Here is a 23,499-nt window from a genome sequence, read left to right as displayed (position 1 = left end):
GGAGACCATATTTAAAAGAAGAAAAACTACCACAACAAGAGGACATGGTCTTAAATTAGAGGGACAAAGGTTTAAAAATAATACCAGGAAGTATTACTTTACTGAGAGGGTAGTGGATGCATGGACTAGCCTTCCAGCTGAAGTGGTAAGAGGTTAACACAATAAAGGAGTTTACTCTGCGTGGGATAGGCATAAGGCTATCCTAACTATAAGATAAGGCCAGGGACTAATAAAAATATTTAAAAAATTGGACAGACTAGATGGGCCAAATGGTTCTTATCTGCTGTCACATTTTATGTTTCTATGGCTGCACTCACCTAAACATGCATAAATAGGGTGCTGCTGGGAATCAATAAGTACAATAAAAATGAAAATCCAGCACACTTCCTCATCTACTAAACAAATGAAAATCAGCACACTTCCTTATCTACTAAACAAATGAAAATCCAGTGCACTTCCTTATCTACTAAACAAATGAAAATCCAGTGCACTTCCTTATCTACTAAACAAATGAAAATCCAGCACAGTTCCTTATCTACTAAACAGCAACTTTGGTGCCGACAGACTAACAAAATCTGTCAGCACCAAAGTTGCTGTTTAGTAGATAAGGAAGTGCGCTGGATTTTCATTTTTATTGTACTGATTAGCTCCCAGCAGCACCCTATTTATGCATGTTTAGGTGAGTGCAGCCAGCCCCTTGTTTTCATATATATTTTTTTTAGGAGTCTAGCCAGCTCCTTGGTTTTGCGCCCCTCCCTGTCACAGGTGCCTCTTCCCAGGGCCCTATTTACCCTTGTACTGCAGAGAACTCGAGATGGAAGGATTTCCCAAAGCAAGTAGGTAATTTAGCAGACATTTGGCCAAAGATGGGGTACATTGACATTGTGCAATGTATGATCATATAATGTAACCAAACCCCCATTATTTTTTGCCTAGATTAGGTGTTTTTAACCCCTTCAGGACCGCTGACGGTTCAGGACCGTCAGCGGTAAAACGTGCGTTTGGACCGCTGACGGTCCTGAACCGTCATAACGGTTTTGGGCTACTTACCTGATCGCCGTCGGTCCCACGGCGGCGATCAGCTCTCCTCCCGGTCCAGGGGGACTGCCTGTCTGCCCGGGCAGTCCCCCCTCGGCAGATCAGGACCCCACGGCCATGTGATCACTCGATCACATGACCGCAATAGGGGTCTGTGTATCTGCCTGCAGGGGGACTGTCTGTGCTGACAGGCAGTCTCCCTGCAAGTAAAAAATCATTAAATAAAGTGTAAAACAAAAAAATCAGTGTAAAAAAAATTATAATATGTGTATATATATATGATATATATACATGTATTATATCTATATATAATATATGTATATGTATCATATATATAATGTCACACTAAGTGTATTTTTATATTTATATATACGTATATTAATATAAAAATACACTTATATTTAAATTACACACGAATATATACAATATATATAATAACTATATATATGGTATATATATATTATTATAAAATACAAATAATATGTTAATAAAAATAAATAACAAAAAATAAAAATAATTTTTAATAATTAAAAAAAAATTATATATATATATTCAATTTTATTCTAACAGTATTTTGATATTGATATTGATATATATATATATATATATATATTTATATCAAAATACACTTAGAATGTAATGATATATATATCTATGTATAAATAAATAAATAAAAATAATACGAAATATACATATGTCCACATACAAAATTACATTAATAATTTCATAAATATACACGTAGACGTCAAATATATAAATATGTATATATATTAAAATTCTACGTGCATATTTATGTAATATTTTTACCTAATTAAGTAATTTTAATGATTGCAATTTGAGGGACCTGCCTGCCAACCCAGGCCAAAAGTCCAGATAATTTAATTTGCTAGCACTGTGCTTAACCCTGTAACTTTCTATGACACCCTAAATCCTGTACATGGGGGTACTGTTTTACTCGGGAGACTTCGCTGAACACAAATATTAGTGTTTCAAAACAGTAAAACATATCACAGCGATGATATTGTCAGTGAAAGTGAAGTTTTTTGCATTTTTCACACACAAACAGCTCTTTCACTGAGGATATTATTGCTGTGATATATTTTACTGTTCTGATACACTAATATTTGTGTTCAGCGAAGTCTCCTGAGTATAACAGTACCCCACATGTAGAGGTTTTATAGTGTTTGTGAAAGTTACAGGGTCAAATATAAGGCTTGATTTTTTTTTATTGAAATTTGTCAGATTGGTTAGGTTGCCTTTGACAGCGTATGGTAGCCAAGGAATGAGAATTAGCCCCATGATGGCATACCATTTACAAAAGAAGACAACCCAAGGTATTGCAAATGGGGTATGTTCAGCCTTTTTTAGTAGCCACTTAGTCACAAACACCGGCCAAAGTTAGCGTTTTTTGCATTTTTAACACACAAACAAATATAAATGCTAACTTTGGCCAGTGTTTGTGACTAGGTGGCTACTAAAAAAGACTGGACATACCCCATTTTAAATACCCTGGGTTGTCTACTTTAAAAAATATGTACATGTTAGGTGTGTTTCGGGGATTTATGACAGATAACGGTGTAACAATGTCACTATTGATACATTTAAAATATATATATATTGAAACAGCAATTTCCTACTTGTATTTATAGGCCTATAACTTGCAAAATAAAGCATGTAAACACTGGGTGTTTTTAAACTCGGGACAAAATTTTGAATCTATTTAGCAGTTTTTTTCATTAGCTTTTGTAGATAAGTAAAAGATTTTTCAAGTAAAAGTCCAAAAACATGTTTTTTTTTTTATTTTTCACCATATTTCATTATTTTTTTTAAATACAATATATGACATAATATAAATACTGGTATGTAAAGAAAGCCCTTCTTGTCGTGAAAAAAACAATATATAACTTGTATGGGAACCGTAAATGAGAGAGCGGAAAATTACAGCTAAACACAAACACCACAAAAGTGTTAAAACTGCTCTGGTCCTTAACGTACAAACATCGCAAAAACAGGCCGGTCCTGAAGGGGTTAAAAAACTAACAAAATCTGTCAGCACCAAAGTTGCTGTGTAGTAGATAAGGGAGTGCGTTGGATTTTCATTTTTATCTCTTCAATATGTGCCTCTAAATATAGTAACCTTAAATTCAAACTTTTGGGGGATTGCAGTCGCGAGAATGTATTTACAAACATTTTAAGACATTTCAAGAAAATGCCAGCTTTGCAATCCACTGAAGCCCCTAAGGCTACTTTAAAAATATTCAGCTGTTTGATTACTATTGCAGGATATCTTGTCTTGTGCATTTCCGAAATTTACACAAGTAAGTTTGGGATTGCTATATCATTCCAAGCATGTAACCTTGGTGATGCTCCTGTACACTGCCAGGGGCAATGACATAATAATTAGAAATCACATCAGTCTTTAAAGCATTTTCTAATGGGGATTATGATTTAATAGAATTTTTTTGGAAAACGGTTACCATTTTCAAACCTTGATATCCTCTAGCAAAGTAGTTTTACATGCTATTTTTTTATGAAAAGCAAGCATTGTAATATGGAGAAACAGGAGACCGCTCCGGGCATGTAAATATCCAGAGGCAAGACTGAAGGTAATTTAATTTATTGATGTTATTTGTTGGTAGGTTATATCTCAGTTGGCATGAATATATACCCAACTGTAATCATAGCTGAGCAGATAGTTTTGACATTGACAGAGCTTCAATATTTCTTCCATTTTTAGTCCTTGTTGCTGAACGGTGGATGTTAAAATGATTAATAAACAATATTTCAGATTGTCAATTAGCAGAAAGTAAATTACATTGCAATACTATTCCAGTGCTATCAGAGAACCAATCATTATTTAAAACATTATAAAACTAATGCAGAACCTTATTTCACACTTGTACTTATTGTCCATTTTGTTCTTCTGTTTGAACATCAGTTTTACTGATGTTTCTTTGAAGTACTGTCACGTATGCCATTCATTTGTTTTTTGGTTGAGGAGAGGACTGTTGTAGAAATATGATTTTATTTGTGGCTACTTTGCTTAAATATTAAAATAACTACCTGGAAAGCATTTTTTTAAATGTTATTTCTAATAAAAAAATTATGTTCACAATGTGTCAATTATTGTTTTCTCAATGAAATCTTGATGGTTCTAAATTTATCATACACCTTTCAAAAACACAAACCTTTTTGACTAAGAACATAATTTTCCAGGTTCACTGCAAATTCCACAGAGCTCCCTGTCTGGACTCTATAGTTAGCCATAGAGTCCAGGTTAAGAGAGTTGGCACTTACCTGTTACCACGAGGGGAAGGTGGGGGGAGATAACTTAAAGAATATGACTGGCTATGCTGAGGTTTCCCATGACAATTACGACCATGAAGTCTCAAAATGACGACGGCACTAGAGTCTCAGTCAGCCTCTGCAGACTATGACTCTGACTTGTAGAATATGGTGATGATGGATAAGAAACCATGAAGAAGGTAAGGCTAACAGGCCAAAAAGGGGTGATGTCTTTGACCTTCTGGCCAACATTCTCAAGCCTGTTAAGGAGGAAATCCAATCTACTTATTGGAAGAGCATATCCTGGAAATTTGTAATAAAATCTTCACCACTGTCATCAAGCTGCAAAAACCACCGGAATCCCAAAAACCACCGCCCAGCTCTGCATATAAACTGTCTAGGCAAAAGATGTAGTAGTTCATATCTTTGAATCTATTGATGTAGGTGAATTACCTAATTTCGTTTGGTTCTAATTAACAATCAAACAGGACAAGGCACTGGCTATTGACGCAGTGTGCAGGATGTCTAGATCTCCCTTTTTTTTTTTTTTTTTTTTTTTTTTACAAATTATGTACCAATGTATGTTATACATGTTCATTTTTTTTCTGATAAAATTGTCATTATAACACGCAGTTAAGCAGAAATTGCCACAAAACCTTGGTGATCAACAAATTTATTTCGTCCGGGATCTAAGCCTCTCTACCTTAGCTCACAAAAATTCTCTAGGAAACTGGAATTGAATATTGGTGGGGCCTAACTCTTAATTTTACCAAAAAAGGAACACGAATGAAACTTACCTCTACCTCAGAGTCTTCTTCAGGCTTGGGCCAATGACCCAGTCAGAATTGCCAGTTTTGTTAGACATTTTTTCCATTAAGACCTGTGTAATAGATTTCTTCATATATTTTTGTGATTACTGCTTTTGACTATTTTTGTAACGCCTTATATCACATTGTTTTCTTCTCACCCTTTCTTGCAATTGCCTATTTAACCAACACCTTCCCATTACTATTTTCCCTTTAACCAACTAACCCTGCTTTTTAGTGGTTAGTGAAAGCTCTTCTGATCCAGACAGGGCATTGTACTTAGTTTTGTAGAGTCCTTTTGTGAATATAAGTATGCTGTAGTTTACAGTTAAAATACTTCTCGGTATTACCCTCTCTGTTTTCTTCCTCACCATCTTGGGCCAGCAGCATAGGCTGTTTGATTTGTACCTCCTGGACCATAAAGAAGTTCTTCTTGCTTTCCACAGTCTTCTTCGCCCTGTGCTGTGTCATCGTCAATCAGGTATATATGGGCTAATTCTTTTCAAGTAAATCCTGGAAATACATGCTTTTTGAGCCCGCAGTTGCGGAGCAACTCAACTGTGCTACCATCCAGCTTGAGGTCCAGTCCAGCCCAGCCACGCCCCATTTCTGACATAATTTGGGGAAGATCATATGTAACTAAAAAAATAGCAAACGCAAAGTACAAAATAAATATTGGGGCCGGAAGATTCTAGTTCTGAAGAAAGGCTAGGGAAAAAGGCATCTTAGAGCGGTTTATGCTGCAAGCTCATATAGGTCTTGTTGCTTCAATAAAAAAATCTGATTGCTAATTGCTACTTGTCAAGTAAGAATATTGTTCCTCTTTGTGGACACAATTCTAACAATTTCCACATAGAGACATGCTTCACTACATATACCAAATTTTGTTTCAGTGTCTGTTACAATTAACAATTAAATGGACCCCTAACGTTGCAAATAAATGGCTTTGCAGCTAAATTCAGAAATTTAGCCCAGTGGTTATTGCACACAAATGGTGCATGGAAAAGTTATATAAAACATTTCAGCAAAATAACTGTTCTTTTCAACTGAGCAGTTATTTAGCTTTATGTTTTCCCGAAGGGATGGCAGAAACATAAAATAACATTTAAAGATAATAGGATTATTTTTTAAATACATTCTTGTTTTGCGTGTATTGGAAACATAATTCTCTAGATTACATGGGGTTGTTTAATGATTTGGCCATTTATCAGACACATTTTGCACACAAAAAAATATTTCTATGACCACAAGCAAAACCTCTCTCTGCCTATTTGAAATTCTTTAAATTGAACAGAATTTAAACTTCCGTAGGGAAGTAATCCTCTCTGTTCGACTTTATGATTTAGATAATTTAAGCAGCTTCATGTTCGAGATTTGCACTGTGTAAATCCATGTCACCTATCAGCTGCGATGTTGCTGTTTTCAGACACAGTACTGCAAAGAGTGATGTGAACATTTAGTGCATTTAGGAAGTACACTAAGGTGAGACTGGCTGGTTTATCTAGAACACTTGAAAGTCTAAGGAGCGTGATAACTTTGCGAGCATATTAATTATGAGCAGTAGAAGGTATATTTTACACTTTCGCTAATGAATTCCTTGACAGATTTACAGTGTTTTCATTTACAGGTTTTTGTGTAATTTCTTTTTAGTATATTGCTGAATAGACTACTTCTAAATCATTCACTTTTCCTTTCATTCCACTACTTCAGTATTAACTCTATACTAGTTGTTTTTCTAATTCATGTTTTTCTAATTCAAGTTAATTCATTAAATAATTGGCTTTTTCTGTAATGTTGGTAAAAACATGACCATACTCTGTGTATAATTAGTCATAATCACTTAGATGGCAAATCATTTCTGAATGGTTTGACGCTTACTTAGGTTCACTGGTCAAGCCCTATTCTCTGATATGGCTAATGTGAAAGAACCCCATACTGTATTAGATTTATAAATTGTGTCCCTGTTTGAACAGAATTCAATGGCTGCAAGCATTATATCAAAATCGTAGTAGAAATAGGCTTTATATCTTGTTTCTCTTGGTTTGATTATTTTCATATTTATCTACAGTAAGTACGTGTGCATGTCATCTCATACGTATAGTTTATTTGCATTTTATTACATTGTTTATTACATTTATATTTGACACTATTTAATCTCATAAGTGCTCGACATGTCTTCCATCAACGTTGCAACATTCCTTGAACCTCTACAGTACACTGTGACACACAGTAGAACACAAATTCCAAACCGCATCAATGTTCATAAATGCTTCAGTGTTAAACTCTTTTCATTCATCCATTGTCTTTGGCGATTCCTCTGAAAAAACATATTCTCTTTTAGACCCTTAAAAAAAAAACAAAAAAAAAACATTATTAAGTTGGGTAAACGTGGCAGCCGTTCAATGCTGCCATGTAGTTCGATCCAATGCTGTGGGATGGTGTTGTTAAGGTAGTCCCTTACTGCAAAAGTATAATGAGGTGGTGGCCCATCTTGTTGCAAGAGCATTTCTGCGAAACACCTACCACGTCACGCAACAAGTTTAGGTAAATGTTACTATCCACAGTTCAATCAAAGAAAACCGGTCATACAAAATTGATTCAACTAAATACCTATTTTGGGCCACCATGTATATTTGTACTATACCAAGATTCCATATTCACTCTCATAGCATGCATGTGGCCCCAAAAACATTGTGAAAATAGTTTAATTTATGTTTTCTGTAAGAAGCTTAATAGTACATTGCCTTCAGTTATTAAAAACATGAATGACACTGGCTACTCAAAGCTTCTGTTACTTTATTTACACAAATAGTATTATTTTTTTTATGAACATTGACAGCTGCTAGAGGCGCTTCCGCCCTTCTCACTGTGATTTTCACAGCGAGAAGACGCTTGCGTCCATAGGAAAGCATTGAGAAATGCTTTCCTATGGACTGATAGAATGTGCGCGGCTCCTGCCGCGCATGCGCATTTGTCAGAAGAGGGAGGAGAGTCCCCAGCGCCGAGGTAAGCCTTTGACCCCTTCCTCCCCCTAGAGCCCAGTGGGAGGGGGGCCATGAGGGTAGGGGGGACCTATTAACACTATAGTGCCAGGAAAATGAGTTTGTTTTCCTGGCACTATAGTGATCCTTTAAGGAGTAAGCTGGCAGGCAAACTACAGTTCTCATGAACTACTGCTTGGATATGCACATTCTTCCTATAAAAAGTGATGATTACTTCATGTTTAACTGAGAGCTTTTTTGACACTTTCAAAGACATGTTTATTTCTTCTTCTTCAAAAGGCTAATTCTCTAACAGTAATCCATTAAAGAGAGGAGTCAATCCGAGCCTTGAGTATCCCCTTAAAGTGATTCTCCAAGTGTTCTAGCACGCTGTAGTGGTTATGGTGCTATTAGTTCCGACTTGTTTACCTGCAAGCCGTTTTAGCATTGTTTGACATCTTGCATATGTCCTGCCAGCCCCACTGCTATATCCAGTCTTCTCCAACGGAAGAAGTCGATGACTCTTCTGAGCAAAGCAGCACCGATGCACTCTCAGCCGATGACGTTGGCAGAGCTCATTGTCAATTTACGGCTTATACCCTCGAACAGTTTAACATCTTCCTGTGGGATAGCGCCAGGGCACTAATGTTACCATACCCTCTGCAGTGATTATGGTTGTTAGTGTGTTACTCTAATCTATAATAGTTTACTATGAACCTAATAAAAACTATTACATTTATCTGCATCATATGACCTTTGTTGTGAGATGAGGGACATTTCATATTATGATATGTTTAGATAACAGATTTTTCATTCCATACTGCAGGCTGAGCATTACATAAATTAAAATGTAAGTAGGTGTAAATGTTCTACGTAATTGTCAAGTTAATGAAGAGCCTCCATTGCATTGCAGTTTAGTTGATTCTTTTGACTACTACAAAGTTATTTTTATTATTCTGGATATGTTTGTTGTTTTCATTGAGGATGTGATTGGAGACCCAAATTATCCATCTACTGTTTATTTTCAGGCTTTTAAAAGTGTGTGGCTCTGAACTAGTGCGCTTGGATTTGGCCTGTGGCCACTTCTTAAATGAAGCATGCCTGGAAGTCATTGCTGAGATGTGTCCAAACCTTCAGGAATTAAATCTCTCCTCTTGTGATAAGCTGCCACCTCAGGCTTTTAGCCATATTTCTAAACTCTGTGGATTAAAGCGCCTTGTTCTCTATCGCACAAAAATAGAGGTAAGGATAACTTTGATTTTGTTTTAATCACAGAACATGTTCTAATCAAACAGAACATGTATTTAAGCCATGTGTGTTCTTTTTTTAAACTTATAAAGCAGTATTTAGACCAAAGGTAGAGTAATTTTTCCATTAGTTTTATTTTTAAATGCCTTATTATTTATATTTAATACTCTTGGACTGTGTTTACTAAAGAAGAGATTCAGTTGCAGACATTTGACAAGTTGATTTCAGAGTATGGACCATGTACATATATATATATATATATAGCTGTCCATGAGTGGTTCACTGGCTTTGCTCCTCTTCCTGAGTTGTGTTTCAAAGATGTTGTATACAGCAGACACTTACTCCAAGGATCCATGTATAAAGTGGAAATGCGGCAAAAATTTGGTTCTTTGAGCTCATTTGCATACACCTACCCAGAATCCCTTGCAGTAGTGAGAGCACTGTTAAAGTGAGATATCTGTGGGAAAAGCAAGTCTTATGGCTTGACTGGTGTGTGTATTTGTGTTTAGCAATGTATTAACTATCCACTGACTTCAAGTGGAATGGGTTTCCATCCATACTTTTTTCCCCACCACAACTCCTTTGAAACATAGAAACATAGAATGTGACGGCAGATAAGAACCATTCGGGCCATCTAGTCTGCCCAATTTTCTAAATATTTTTATTAGTCCCTGGCCTTATAAGATAAGATAAGGCCAGGGACTAATGAAAGTATTTAGAAAATTGGGCAGTCTAGATGGCCCGAATGGTTCTTATCTGCGGTCACATTCTATGTTTCTATAAAAATATAAATATATGTATAATGAAAAAATAGCTGATATGGACAATAACCTGTTTTTGTATAATATATGTAATTTTCTTGTCAGTTATTTTTGTTGAGTGAATAAGCCCATTTGAAGCACCCAATTAGCTCAGTCTTAATATGCATTGTGGGTAGTGTAAACATTATTTTACTAAAGTGCACAATACTATTGTCTCTGCTGGCAGATGGATTGGCTGTAAATGTCTTAGCAAAGACACACTGAATGAAAGCTCTTAAGTCAGAGGTTCATTGTAGCACATTCATAATATTTATGTAAATACTAGCTGGGATATACTACACTTTGGGCACAACTATATGTTTAAAAAGGCAGCAGTACTGACTCTTACTCAAGCTGCCTATGTATTAGTGACGGATCCTGTCATTGCACACTTGCCAATCAGGATAGTCTCTTAGCAACTGACAGCTAGCATCCACTGTCTGTCTGTGGTGTCATTATACCTTATCCCTTCACAATTAATGCCAGAACACAGCGGCAGGCGTACATTTGTTCTTATATGTATAATATATGTATAATATGTATAGAGGATACATAATGGCTAAACATTTATTACGGGAAAATAGAGCCATTCAATGTCACCCGCCATCCAGTATAGAATATACAAAAAGTGATAAACCCATTGCAATAAAAATCAGATTCACTCTATGGCAAAGCTTGCATTGAAGTGATTTGAAACATGAGTGGAAACTTCACATAGCAAATTCTATGTTAAGGCCAGCTTGCTTTTGCTTGTGCTCAACTAATGCAAATTGTACAGTAAAGTCATGTACATTTTGGTTTGTTTTTTCTTGTTGTTCGAGTTCCCTTTAAATTGGTGATCAACAAATTAGACGTTTTCAAATACAAAACCTTTTTGTTATTGTATAGTTTTATCTTTTTTAGTTTCGAAAGATAAAATGTACAGTATGGCTCTGTTATCAGAGCTATGTATTTCCAAGTTTACAAGATAACCGGTGTTACTGTTGGCATGATCAATGATTACTGAGAGCTTTATATATTTCTCCACAAAAACCTTAGATTTTCTTAAACAATATAAAACAAAGACCAAAAAAAAAAAAAAAAAAGACTATTCATGTGACCTCTAGATACTGGAGTGCTGGAAAGTATGTCTAGTAAACTAAGCATCCCCTTCCTTTATGGTCTGGAAATTAGAAAATGATTGTAAGTGGCAATTAAGTGGTTATTTATAAAGCTTGTCAAGTCTTGGCTTTTGTGTCTTATTGTATGTAAGAGAGGGCATGAAATAGTAGGCAGTTGTCTTTAGCAGTCATTGATCCTTCATCAGTGCTCATGTCTTGTGCTGACACAGCCCTTGGCTACTGGTGCATGCACCAGGCAGATGTTATCGCCTCACCGCCAAGCACATTCGCTTTAGTGAAAGGACCATTTGTATTACGTACTAGTCAAAGCAAGTCAAATACACATCCTCTGTGTTAAATAATGATTTAAATGTAGCAAGGAACCTGAATATTGCATTGATTTTGCTCCTTTCCCTTTGTCCAATATTATGTTCCTCAACTGGTAAATGCCAAACAATGAAGTGTGCTGGTTGCAAACAGTATTGATTTTGCTCAGCTATTTGATTACAAAGTTTTATTAACCCGTTGATTGCTGGCGCGTGTGGTTTTGTTTTTTTTTTGTTTGTTTTTTACTGGCGGTGAAGCCAGTTTTGAAAGTTTCGCCATCTCCAGCTTAGAAACATATTATTAAATAACATATTGGACCTTTTTTGAAACACCTAAATATAATACTATAAAATAAATAAAGGAATGAAGTAAAACAAATAAAATGAATGTTTTGTACCAATTTTGAATGTACGATATATTACTTTTAATAAGAGTGTGCCATTGTTTTAAAGTTCGAGTATTTCAAGATTTGATATACTGGTGTGTTAGTGCAATAGTAGTCTCTAAGCTCAAAACCACGAATCAAAACTTTTTTTTTTTTTAACAAGTATTGACACTATACTTCTGACGTGACATATCAGGTGGCAAAATGCTGCTCTGCACCAATCAGCATCTCCTCATAGAGATGTATTAAATCAGTGCATTTCTATGGGGAATGTTCAGCAGATGGCCATGAGCAGAGTGACTGCCACTAGAGTCACCTATGTAAACACTACCTTTTCTCGAAAGAAGACAGCATTTACATTGAAAAGCCTGCAGGCTTTTTATGTAAGATTGTAAGATTTTTGGTCTTATAAAATATGTGGTAATTTCATCACAAATTATTGCTAAAGCTTGTAGTAGAATATTTTCTCATGCATTTAGTAGAATATTTTCTCATGTATTTTGTTAAATGTGTCGGTATACGATAATAATCCACGTTTTACATTCTGCTAAATCAGGGGTAGGCAACCATTTAGTAGTACTGTGCTAAAACAGGATATTGAAGTTCCTTCGTGTGCCAGTCCTGTATTTTAAAATTGAGGTGTGTAGTTTTCTATATTCTGCTTGTGTTATTTATTGTTCCTGCAGTTGTTTGTTAACATTGTTTTTGTGCGAATGTGGGCTTTTATATTTTATAGTATCATGAGCAGTTTGTGTTATTGTATATGATACCTGTGTATGGGGGCTATGAGTGGAATTGTGTGTGTGTGTGTGTGTGGATGATATGTCACATATAGTCTATTTTGTAGTGTGTCTAGGTGTGGGCTGCTTGTGGTATTGCATGTGAGATGCTGCTTGAGTGCCATGCCATTGGGTGCCAACCCCTTTTCTAGAAGTTAGATGGCCTGTTCTAAGACGTGTGCATACAAGTTTCTGGGTCAGTATCTGAGGTTCAACAGTGCATAATTTCATATTTTATGAAGTGTGTATGTGTATTGTCTTGTCGTGACACAAAATAATTTCAATTAGAAAGATTGGGTCCCCTGACAAGAGCCCCGTACATTGACGTGGCTATTTGCTGTTAAAATACTGTTATGCTTCACCTGCACATCCTCCTTGGACACATTAAAGGGACACTGTAGGCACCAGACCACTTCAGCTCGTTGAAGTGGTCTGGGTGCAAACTCCCATCACCCTTAACCTTGAGCATGTAATTATTGCAGTTTTTATAAACAGAGGGGGAACAGAGGGGGAAGTTTAAAGGGACACTATATTCAGCAAGATAACTTTAACTTCATTATTCAGTTTTGGTGTATAGATCATGTCCCTGCAGTCTCACTGCCATTTAGGAGTTAAATCACTTTCTTTATGCAATCTAGTCACATCCCCCTGCATGTGACTTACACAGCCTTCCTAAACACTTCCTATAAAGAGTAATCTAATGTTTATACTTCCTTTATTGCAAATTCTGTTTAATGTAGCATTTCGTAACTCCTGCTCCTGGTAACAATTGTAATGCGAGTTACTATCTGATTGAAAATTAAACATTTTTTGTATATACAGACTGTGTGAGTCACAGCCATGGGAGGTGTGACCAGGACTGCATAAACAGAAACAAATGTGATTTAACTCCTAAATGGCAGTGAATTGAGCACTTAGACTTCAGAGGCATGATCTATACATCAAAACTGCTTGATTAAGTTAAAGTTGTTTTGGTGACTATAGTGTCCCTTTAAGTCACAAAATGCAAAAGTTTTAGGTTGACCGAACTTCTTGCATGCTGGCACCATCCAGGTGGCGAGCTATCAAAGGTCTTGTCATCCACATTTATTTATTGGGAAATGTTTCTTATATATTTGAAAAAATTTAAAAGTGCTCATAATTGTGACATTCACTAGGTTTTCACTCTGTAGTAATAAGCACAAAATGATGTTGGAGCTTGCCTCTATTGTAGCAACAAAATACAGATAGATTATGCTTGTTAAAAGTGAGTCTACTAATTTTGCACATTTTATGCAGACAGCCATATCTAACTCCACTGAATACAATATTTTACTGTCAGTTTATGGCTACTGATAGACACACCGGGGCATCCTTGTCCGCTCATAGAATTGTATGACACCAAGGTCAGAGGCTCACTGCTGATTCTCTTTATGTTTATTGGCATTTCTATCAGTCTTTTGGATGGAGATGTCAAGGAATCCATTGCCTCTCTTCTGGGATGCTATTGGGTCTCTTTGCTTTTGACCTGGCTTTCCAATCTCTTTGAACTTAACCATTCTCTCTAACAAATGCCCTTTTTAGAAAACCCCTGCCAAACTAAAAGGTGGAAGTGTCTCTGGAGAAAAAGGAATCATCCATAGTGACATACATTTAGGCTTTTAATGATTTTTTTTTTCCAAGACTAGACTATGCAGCAATCAATGACTGGCTATCTGGGGACTCATTAAGTTGAATTTGTAAGTGAAACCTTAGGCTGTACTGTAAGCAATGCATTTGATGTCCCAATTGACCCCTTTTTCTATCCCCTTTTCCCATTTCTTTGGTGGACTTTTTTCAAATGGCAGCAAACAGCACTGTTAAGCATCCTTAACTTCTGCCCAGAACTGCAGTACCTTAACCTTGGCAGCTGTGTATTGGTGAGTACAATGTCTACATAACACACAGAATTGAATATTTATATACACTTGTAGTAAGTAATCATTAATGTATTTATAACAAGTTCAACTATGCTTTGCATAGGACGCCAGATACCCATCAGATAGCTGCTAGTAAATGTATCCATCTGTTTTGCTGCATATGACGCCTCCCCATAGTCCCGTGGTCCTTTGCCTGCATCAGCAGTGCATTGTAATAAGGTGCCTGAAAGCAAACGGTTAATATGCTGCATGAGACCCATTCACTACATAGAGATGACAGGGTTTTTATTAAGATACCTACACTGACTAAGTTCTTGCTGTAATGGCACATGTGCAAACTTTGCTTGAGACCTGAGCAGGGCCTAGTCAAAGGGCAAGCTATTTAACTTTTGACCATTCTCAGTATTCTCATATCTTCCATAGATTCTTTGCTTATTCTTCCTAGAGAGGTATCGGTTACGATTAACTAAACGATCATCCAAGGCCAGCTTTTTAGATCTGGACTGTCCTTGTGGGTACGGTCAGTCTGATATGCCCAGACACCTGAGTAAGGACTAGCATAAGGGCAGGCTGTTACATTTTTGTCCTTTTTCAGTGTTCTATCTTCTGTTTGTTTTTGTTTCGATATACTCATCTAATGTAAATGGAATACCTCAATTTCCTTCTGTACCTCTTACTTGGTGATAATATCTATCATGCTAGCTTTATAGATAAGAATATATTTATGCATTGTTATTTTGTATTAATAATTTCTATACTGCTAGATTGAAGATTATGATCTAGTAGCTGGGGTCATTGGAGCCAAGTGCAAAAAACTGAGATATTTGGACCTGTGGAGATGTAAAAACATTACCGAGAGAGGAATAGCTGAATTGGCTTCTGGCTGCCTGCTCCTTGAAGAGCTTGATCTTGGGTGGTGTCCTACATTACAGAGTGCTACTGGATGCTTTGTAAATCTTGCACGGAAACTTCCAAGGTTGCAAAAGCTTTTTCTCACAGCTAACAGGTCTGTGTGTGACACTGACATAGAGGAATTAGCAGCTAATTGTCAGAATCTTCAGCATCTAGATATATTAGGTAAGGAATATAAAACATATATATAATATGTATAAAATGTCATAATTTGATGGTTTGAATTTCTGCTTTTTATGACAGATCTATGTGATTTAAAAGAAAATGGTCAATGTACAAAAAATATTTGCAGGAGTTTTCAGCCTCTGTTAACCACTGGCAGTCCGGAATCATTTTAGTTTTCTCATTAAACGTCACAGCGCTAAACCAGTTTCATGAGAGAAAAAAAAGAGAGATTTGTGCGAGGCTTAAATTAACATTTTTGTTCTCTATTAACAGAAGCAGAGTGCATATTAATAAAGAGCTAGCTTTGTTTAAAGGAACACTATAGTCACCTAAATTACTTTAACTAAATAAAGCAGTTTTAGTGTATAGATCATTCCCCTGCAATTTCACTGCTCAATTCACTGTCATTTAGGAGTTAAATCACTGTGTTTCTGTTTATACAGCCCTAGCCACACCTCCCCTGGCTATGATTGACAGAGCCTGCATGAAAAAAAAAAAACGGTTTCACTTTCAAACAGATGTAATTTACCTTAAATAATTGTATCTCAATCTCTAAATTGAACTTTAATCACATACAGGAGGCTCTTGCAGGGTCTAGCAAGCCATTAACATAGCAGGGGATAAGAAAATCTTAATTAAACAGAACTTGAAATAAAGAAAGCCTAAATAGGGCTATCTTTACAGGAAGTGTTTATGGAAGGCTGTGCAAGTCACATGCAGGGAGGTGTGACTAGGGTTCATAAACAAAGGGATTTAACTCCTAAATGGCAGAGGATTGAGCAGTGAGGCTGCAGGGGCATGTTCTATACACCAAAACTGCTTCATTAAGCTAAAGTTGTTCAGGCGACTATAGTGTCCCTTTAATATATGTTATATATGCATTTCTATTGAATTGATGAGGAATTATATATTGAAAATAAATGAATACCAGAATCAGAAAAGGGCATGTACTGTAATATAAACAAAATAGTGGTAGAAAATCTTAACTCCTTCCCAACGCTATGCGGTTTTACAATAGTAGGGCTTTAACAGTGTTAGGGTGGTATAGTGTTTGGCCTGTGAAAATGGATTTCATGTGTGTGAAGACAAATAAAAGTTCCTTGGATACAAATAAAAAGTAACACCGCTAAATGGGGCCTGCATTTGTGATGAAGCGACTAGACCAAACCACTCAAAATATGCCATTTGGAATGCTCTGTGTTGCCTACTTTTGAAAATGGTATGCCATAATGGTGGAAATGTTATTACTATACTCTTTCAAAGGCGATATAAGCCTAGAAAATCACTTAGTCAAATTTCCAGGTATAATGACGCAAATGAACACAATATGAGTGTTCTAGAGCAGGAAAACATACAACGATATAATCAGTGAAATTTTAGTTTTGTGTAAACAATTGAAAAAACAAATATGAACACTAACTTTGGCCAGGGTTTGTGACTAAGTAGCTACAAACAAAACTGGACATACCCCATATGAAATACCTGGATTGTCTACTCTTGAAAATGGTATGCCTTGATGGGGGTAAATCTCACTCCTGGGCTACCATACAGTCTCAAAGGCAACATAAGTCCAGTAATCTGGCAAATTTCAATGTGTAAAAACTGAAATGGGACAGCTCTTTATTTGACTCTGCAACTTTCCAAAACCCCATAAAACCTGTGTACAGGGGCATCGTTGTACTTGTGGGACATAACAACATAATATTTGTATTTTCTTGCAGTCAAAGCTAACAGTATTATGGCATTCACAGTTAAAACGACATTATTTTAACTATGTAGTCTTTGAATTTGTATCTATAAACCTGTAAGATAAGCCTACATAATATATTTGCTAGTTTTGGCTATTCACAAACTAACAACTGAATCTTACTTATTTTTTGATCCGATGCCCCTGATACAGACTGGGGGAATTGCACTCAGAGCCTTAAGCCTCCCTTAGTCTACATAACTCTGCCTAAATTCCTCCCTTTTTCTTTGTTCAATACCATAACCTACTCTTACCTTGGAGGCATCTTATTTATTTATTGAACATTTTGGTTAAATTCTGGTACAGTTTGTCTGGAACTATCACCAATGAATTTCACAGATACGGGGAGATATGTTTGAATATAACAGGGACTCATTCATCTCAGTGCTGTTTCAGTTCGATTGATAGTGAACATCAGAAGGAAGTTGGGATAGATGTCAGTCTTTTGATAATTAATAATTATATCATGGGGGACATCCATTCCTGATGGATCAGACTGCTTGATTTTGTCTTGTATTTAAAAAATAAAGACTATTCGTTGTCACAGCCTGAGTACTTGAACTGTCTCTTAACAGTAACACTAAGTACCAAAACCACTACACTACATAGACCCTGTAAAACAGTGCTGATTCAGAGAAGTGGATTGATAGATATTGCCGTGAATGCGCCATAGCTCCCTAATGCATTGGATTGGACATAGATAACATTGATGATCTCAGAAGAGGCTAAGTGGCTGCTAAGAGAGACTTTCCAGGAGCTGAACAGTCAAGTTTTGTAGCATTTTTTTTTGTATTGATAATTTTAGAAGATGGAGCCAGTTAATCCAAATCATTAAAGGGACACTATAGTCGCCTGAACAACTTCAGCTTAATGAGGTTGTTCAGGTGAGAACTATAGCTCCCTGCAGCCTTTCTCATGTAAACACTGTATTTTCCGAGAAAATACAGTGGTTACATTGAAAGCTAGGAACACCTCCAGTTGCAGTAACTCAGAGTGAACCAGAAGGAATTCTGAGTTGATGGAGGCATAATATGCCTCCATCCACTCAGATCTGCTGTGCACGAGCATCCTATGATTCAATATCTCCTCCCACTGCATGCAGACACTGAACTTTCCTCATAGAGATTAATTGATTCAATTCATCTCTATGAGGAGATGCTGATTGGCCAGGGCTGTGTTTGAATCATGCTGGCTCTGCCCCTGATCTGCCTCCTTGTCAGTCTCAGCCAATCCTATGGGGAAGCACTGTGATTGGATCAGACTATCACATGTCAGCAGACTGCTTGTTTTTCCTGAGTCTAACAGCATGCAGATTTACAGCTTCTGGCTTGAATACAGTATTACAGATTTTTACTATATTTATGGAAGCATGAGGGACCCAGGATGGCTAGATGGTCGTGTTAACACTAAAGGGTCAGGAATCCATGTAGTTGCACTGGTGACTATAGTGTCCATTTATAGGAACACAATAAGGTTAAAGTAATTATATTTAATTTTAGCCCTAGTGTTTATTTAAAAGATACAAACTGTTGGACCTTTTAGAGTATTGAGTAAATTATTTAAAGTAAGACTGTGTATATTTACATATAATTAAGTATATATGTTTGTGTAAATGAGTGTTAAATATTGTGTATATATGTATATATATTTTATGATTTTTTTCTTCTTCTTCTAGGTACAAGGATGGTAAGTGCTGCAGCCTTACGGAAGTTGCTGGAGTCTTGTAAAGGACTTTCCTTGCTTGATGTTTCTTTCTGTTCACAAATTGATAGCAGGGTTGTCCAAGAACTAACTTCCAGGTTTCCAAATGTATCCATAAAAAAGAGTTTTACGCAGTGAATGCTGCTCGTTACTCACAACCCAGTTCTTCCGGCTTTACGTTCTTGCGAGATAAATCTGCTGTCCTGGAATCTGTATGCCGTTTAAAAAAAATAATAAAAAAAAAGTGTAATACAAAATGTTTGCTGCTTGAGGACACAATTCCCTCTATTGAGTGCAATTTTTAAATAAACTTTTATTTTATTTTATTTTGCTTGGAGGACGGAAGTTTCTTTTTTGAGCCAACTGTGGCAGGCACACTCAGAAGAAAATACTTTATTTTAGTACTTACGTTTTCTAGTTGGATATCAATTGTTTATTATTCCAAATAAAGGAAATAATATTTTTTTTCCTATAGTGACCTTCGATGAGATTATGTTATTCAGCCTCAAACATAGCAGGTAGTCAGTGTACAATGTACTTAGCATAAACTCCTATTTCACTTTGTAAGAGGCATTTGTTTAAAATAAATTGCTGTATTTATTTTGGATGTGTTGGGGGGGATCACTAGCCCATTAAAACCCATCCATTTTCCCGTATGACTTTTGTCTTTACAACAGATCTCTTGTCTGTCCATATATAACTAGCGCTACTGTGCAATTTGTCGCTTACCTTACATTCTACAGCTCTTTCATGAGTTTTTTTCTTTTTTTTTACAAGTTTAGACATAGGTATTATGTCCGTCAACGTCTCTCCATTTAACCCCAACCCCAGACATATTCTCCTTACCCTTGTGTTTCTTCCTCCTAGGTTGTGAGCTATCTTGATCAGGGCCTTCTTCGCTTGTTGTATCTGTCGAAATTATTTTGTCAGATGCCTGCTGTTGTACATCACTGTTGTATAAATGTTAAGCACTGTGGATTATGTTGGCACTAATGATGTTAATGAATTACCAAGCTGGTTTGCCATATGAACAGATTAAGAGCAGTCTTCTAAAATAAGCTATTGCGCATCAAATGAGAAAATACAAATTGAAATAGCTGTATATAGGGCCAAGGAAATGTAAATGATGGTTTATTGTAGATGAAGAATGTAACTAAATTTTGTCTGAATTTGTGCAGTCTGTTATAACTAACATGAATATATAACTGTCCGATAGTAGCTACCATCATTTATATACATATATATATAACTGTATATTTTCACAAGGCAGACAATATGTAGCAAACTAAAAAAAAACGATGACTGAAATATTTCAGATTTTAGATAAGATAAGATCCTCAGGGTGTTTTAGTTCATACATTATACCCATACCAAGTTTTCCTCGACAGTAATGTTTATTTAAATGAGAGATAACATTTAGATAAAATATGTATTTCTGAATTATGGTTAATGCTTTTGTATAATCTTGTTGCTATAGGGAGTCTGCATTTTATTGGAGACAAATGACTTCCATTAGTTTCTTCTTTGCTGTGCATGTTTTCATCTCACACCATGATTTAAGCTACAGCCACAGCACTGCAATCTTTAAATGAGCCAAGCATTCCATTTGTATATAGGATCTTTAAAGGTTGGTTTGTTATGATGGCATTTTTTCTTTTTTTGTCATCGGTCCTTCAAGGAGCACTCGAAGCACCATAACTGCTACATCTCCCTATCATTTATCTATCTATCTATCCATCCAATAGGCAAAGCAGGCCGATGCAGGACCAAACTTATATGGCAGACTGCTTTGCTCTATAAATACATCTGCTTCTGCTACTGGAGAAGACCAGATCAGGACACTTGGCTGGACCCCATTAAGTTGTCAAACTGTGATAGAACAGTTTGAGCTCTTACAATGCAACAACTCCCGGGTACTCCTGATACTGTAGCCCCTGCAGCAAGTTGTAGTGTTTATGGTGCCTGGGTTGTTCTTTAAAGGGGTTTATTCACAGCGCTTTGCAGTACTAAATGCATAACCAATTAAGTAATTTTGGGAAACATTTTAACTTTTCTTGGTTAACCCCTTAAGGACACATGACATGTGTGACATGTCATGATTCCATTTTATTCCAGAAGTTTGTTCCTTAAGGGGTTAAAGGGGCACTATAGTCACCAGAACAACTACAGCTTATTGAATTTGTTCTGGTGAGTAGAATCATTACCTTCAGGCTTTTTGCTGTAAACACTGTCTTTTCAGAGAAAATGCAGTGTTTACATTACAGCCTATTGATAACTTCACTAGCCACTCCTCTGATGACTGTTAGAGATCCTTCCTGGGTCATGGCTGCCTAAAATGCATCCAAACATTCAGTGTCTCCTCCCTCTGCATGCAGACACTGAACTTTCCTCATAGAGATTCATTGATTAAATTCATCTCTATGAGGAGATACTGATTGGCCAGTGTTGTGTTTGAATCATGCTGGCTCTGCCTCTGATATGCCTCTTTGTCAGTCTCAGCCAATCCTATGGGGAAGCATTGTGATTGGATCAGGCTACCACTACTGATGATGTCAGCAGACTGCTTGTTTTTTTTTTTTTAGGCAAACAGCATGCAGATCTACAGCTCCTGGCTTGAATACAGTAAGATTTTGCTATATTTATGGAGGCATGAGGGGCCCAGGGTGGGCTAGATGGTGGTTTTAACACTATAGGCTCAGGAATTCGTGTTTGTGTTCCTGGCCCTATAGTGATCCTTTAAAGTTCAATCCCAATAATAAAAGATTATTAGGGTTCAATTTAATTTTACACATACTTATCTGTTCATAATTGAGTGAAATGCATTATTTAAAATCCTAAATCCTAAATAAAAAATTGAAGCTAGAAGATAAATTATTATATAGGGTTCCATTAGTGGTCCTACAGTATACAATGGATAATATAAATGTCCAATCTTGGACACACCTAGGTATAGTGAAGATCTCGGATTTGTGGGATGGACTTAAACCCATCCCATTTACACAATTGCAAGAAAAGTATAATCTTCCCCCTAGAGATCTCTTTCAATATCTAAGGATTAAGAATTTTCTATTATCTAGGATCATACTTAAGGACCACAATGTTAATCCCCTTATTGTATTATATAAAAAGAAGGGAGGGATCTCTAGATTTACTAAATTGCTAGAATCAATGGAACAAGATTCTCATGCTACCTCTTTTGTTAAATGGGAACAAGATATTGGGGAATCCTTTCCACTTTTGGAATGGACCAATGCTACACTCCTAGTTAAGCGTTGTATACATAGCGTCTCTCTCTATGAAACACACTTAAAGATAATATATAGGTGGTATATGGTACCGGCTAGATTACATAAAATATCATCTGTATATTCTAGGAACTGTTGGAGATGTGGAAACGAGGAGGGTACGATATATCACATATGGTGGGAGTGTCGGGGTCTTAATAATATAAAAACTCAAATGCTTGGCTTTATTAATTCTATTTTTAGGGAGATAAAAGAAATTAGCCCTCAACTCTTTCTCTTTAATATTGGTTTCCCTTCGCAAGATAAATATCAAAAATATCTTTTGACCCATATATTTTTTGCCATTAAAATATGTATAGCTAGGGCCTGGAAATCCTCTATCCCATTAATATGGCACAATATTATGGAGCAAATAGATTATCAGTACAGGATGGAATCAAACCCCTTTTTTGGTACTAGAGATGTGGCCAAATTATGGTTACCCTGGACAAATAAACAGAATATATGATAACGGATTGTGCTTCCCCCATACCGAGTCTCAGAGAATGTAATTTATTTGTAGTATAAACTATTATTATTATTTTTTTTTTTTTTGTATTTATCAATATAACAGCTATACCATGGAAATTCTTGGTGCGTATTCCATCAGATAGCGGTTGGCAGTGGATAAATGTAGCGCGATTGCAATATTTATATGTGTATGATGGTCTTCAATGGAAACACTGCACTTTCTTTGTGGAAACCTTCGGTGTTTAACTCTATATAGTGTCTATATTGCAATATATTGCCTGCATATGTATGCCTTCAATAGTCATGGTGTGTTTTTTTTTTTTGTTATAATTTTTTTTTTTTCTGTTTGTTTAATCTGTCGTGTTTTAACATATATCTTTGTGTCTAGCTGTTTCAATGTGCTGGAGGATTGCCTTTGGGGTACCTCACATGCAATTGTTAAAACTTTTATACAATAAAAAGAAAAGAAATAAAAAAAAAAAAAAGAAATGCATTATTTAGCGGGTTATTCACTAAGCACCAAACTATAGTGAACTGAAAATCTAATTGCACATTTTTGTTTACAATAAGAA

At 36.2% G+C, this 23,499-nt stretch overlaps 1 protein-coding gene across 2 annotated transcripts in view; it reads left to right on the top strand.

The window, feature by feature from the left end:
- FBXL4 (F-box and leucine rich repeat protein 4) overlaps positions 1 to 19,644 on the top strand; it is a 47,092-nt gene extending 27,448 nt beyond the window's left edge. For both annotated transcript variants that reach the window (XM_063443586.1, XM_063443587.1), the window contains exons 5-8: positions 9,139 to 9,352; positions 14,576 to 14,647; positions 15,412 to 15,724; positions 19,147 to 19,644. In XM_063443586.1, the coding sequence (XP_063299656.1) occupies positions 9,139 to 9,352; positions 14,576 to 14,647; positions 15,412 to 15,724; positions 19,147 to 19,310 (763 nt within the window). In that variant the 3' untranslated portion in view covers positions 19,311 to 19,644. The remainder of the gene's footprint in view (positions 1 to 9,138; positions 9,353 to 14,575; positions 14,648 to 15,411; positions 15,725 to 19,146) is intronic.
- Positions 19,645 to 23,499: the final 3,855 nt, after the last annotated feature.

This window comes from Pelobates fuscus, chromosome 2 (genome assembly GCF_036172605.1).
Source record: "Pelobates fuscus isolate aPelFus1 chromosome 2, aPelFus1.pri, whole genome shotgun sequence".
Classification (NCBI taxonomy): Eukaryota; Metazoa; Chordata; class Amphibia; order Anura; family Pelobatidae; genus Pelobates; species Pelobates fuscus.
This window is presented reverse-complemented; position numbering and strand designations above follow the sequence as displayed.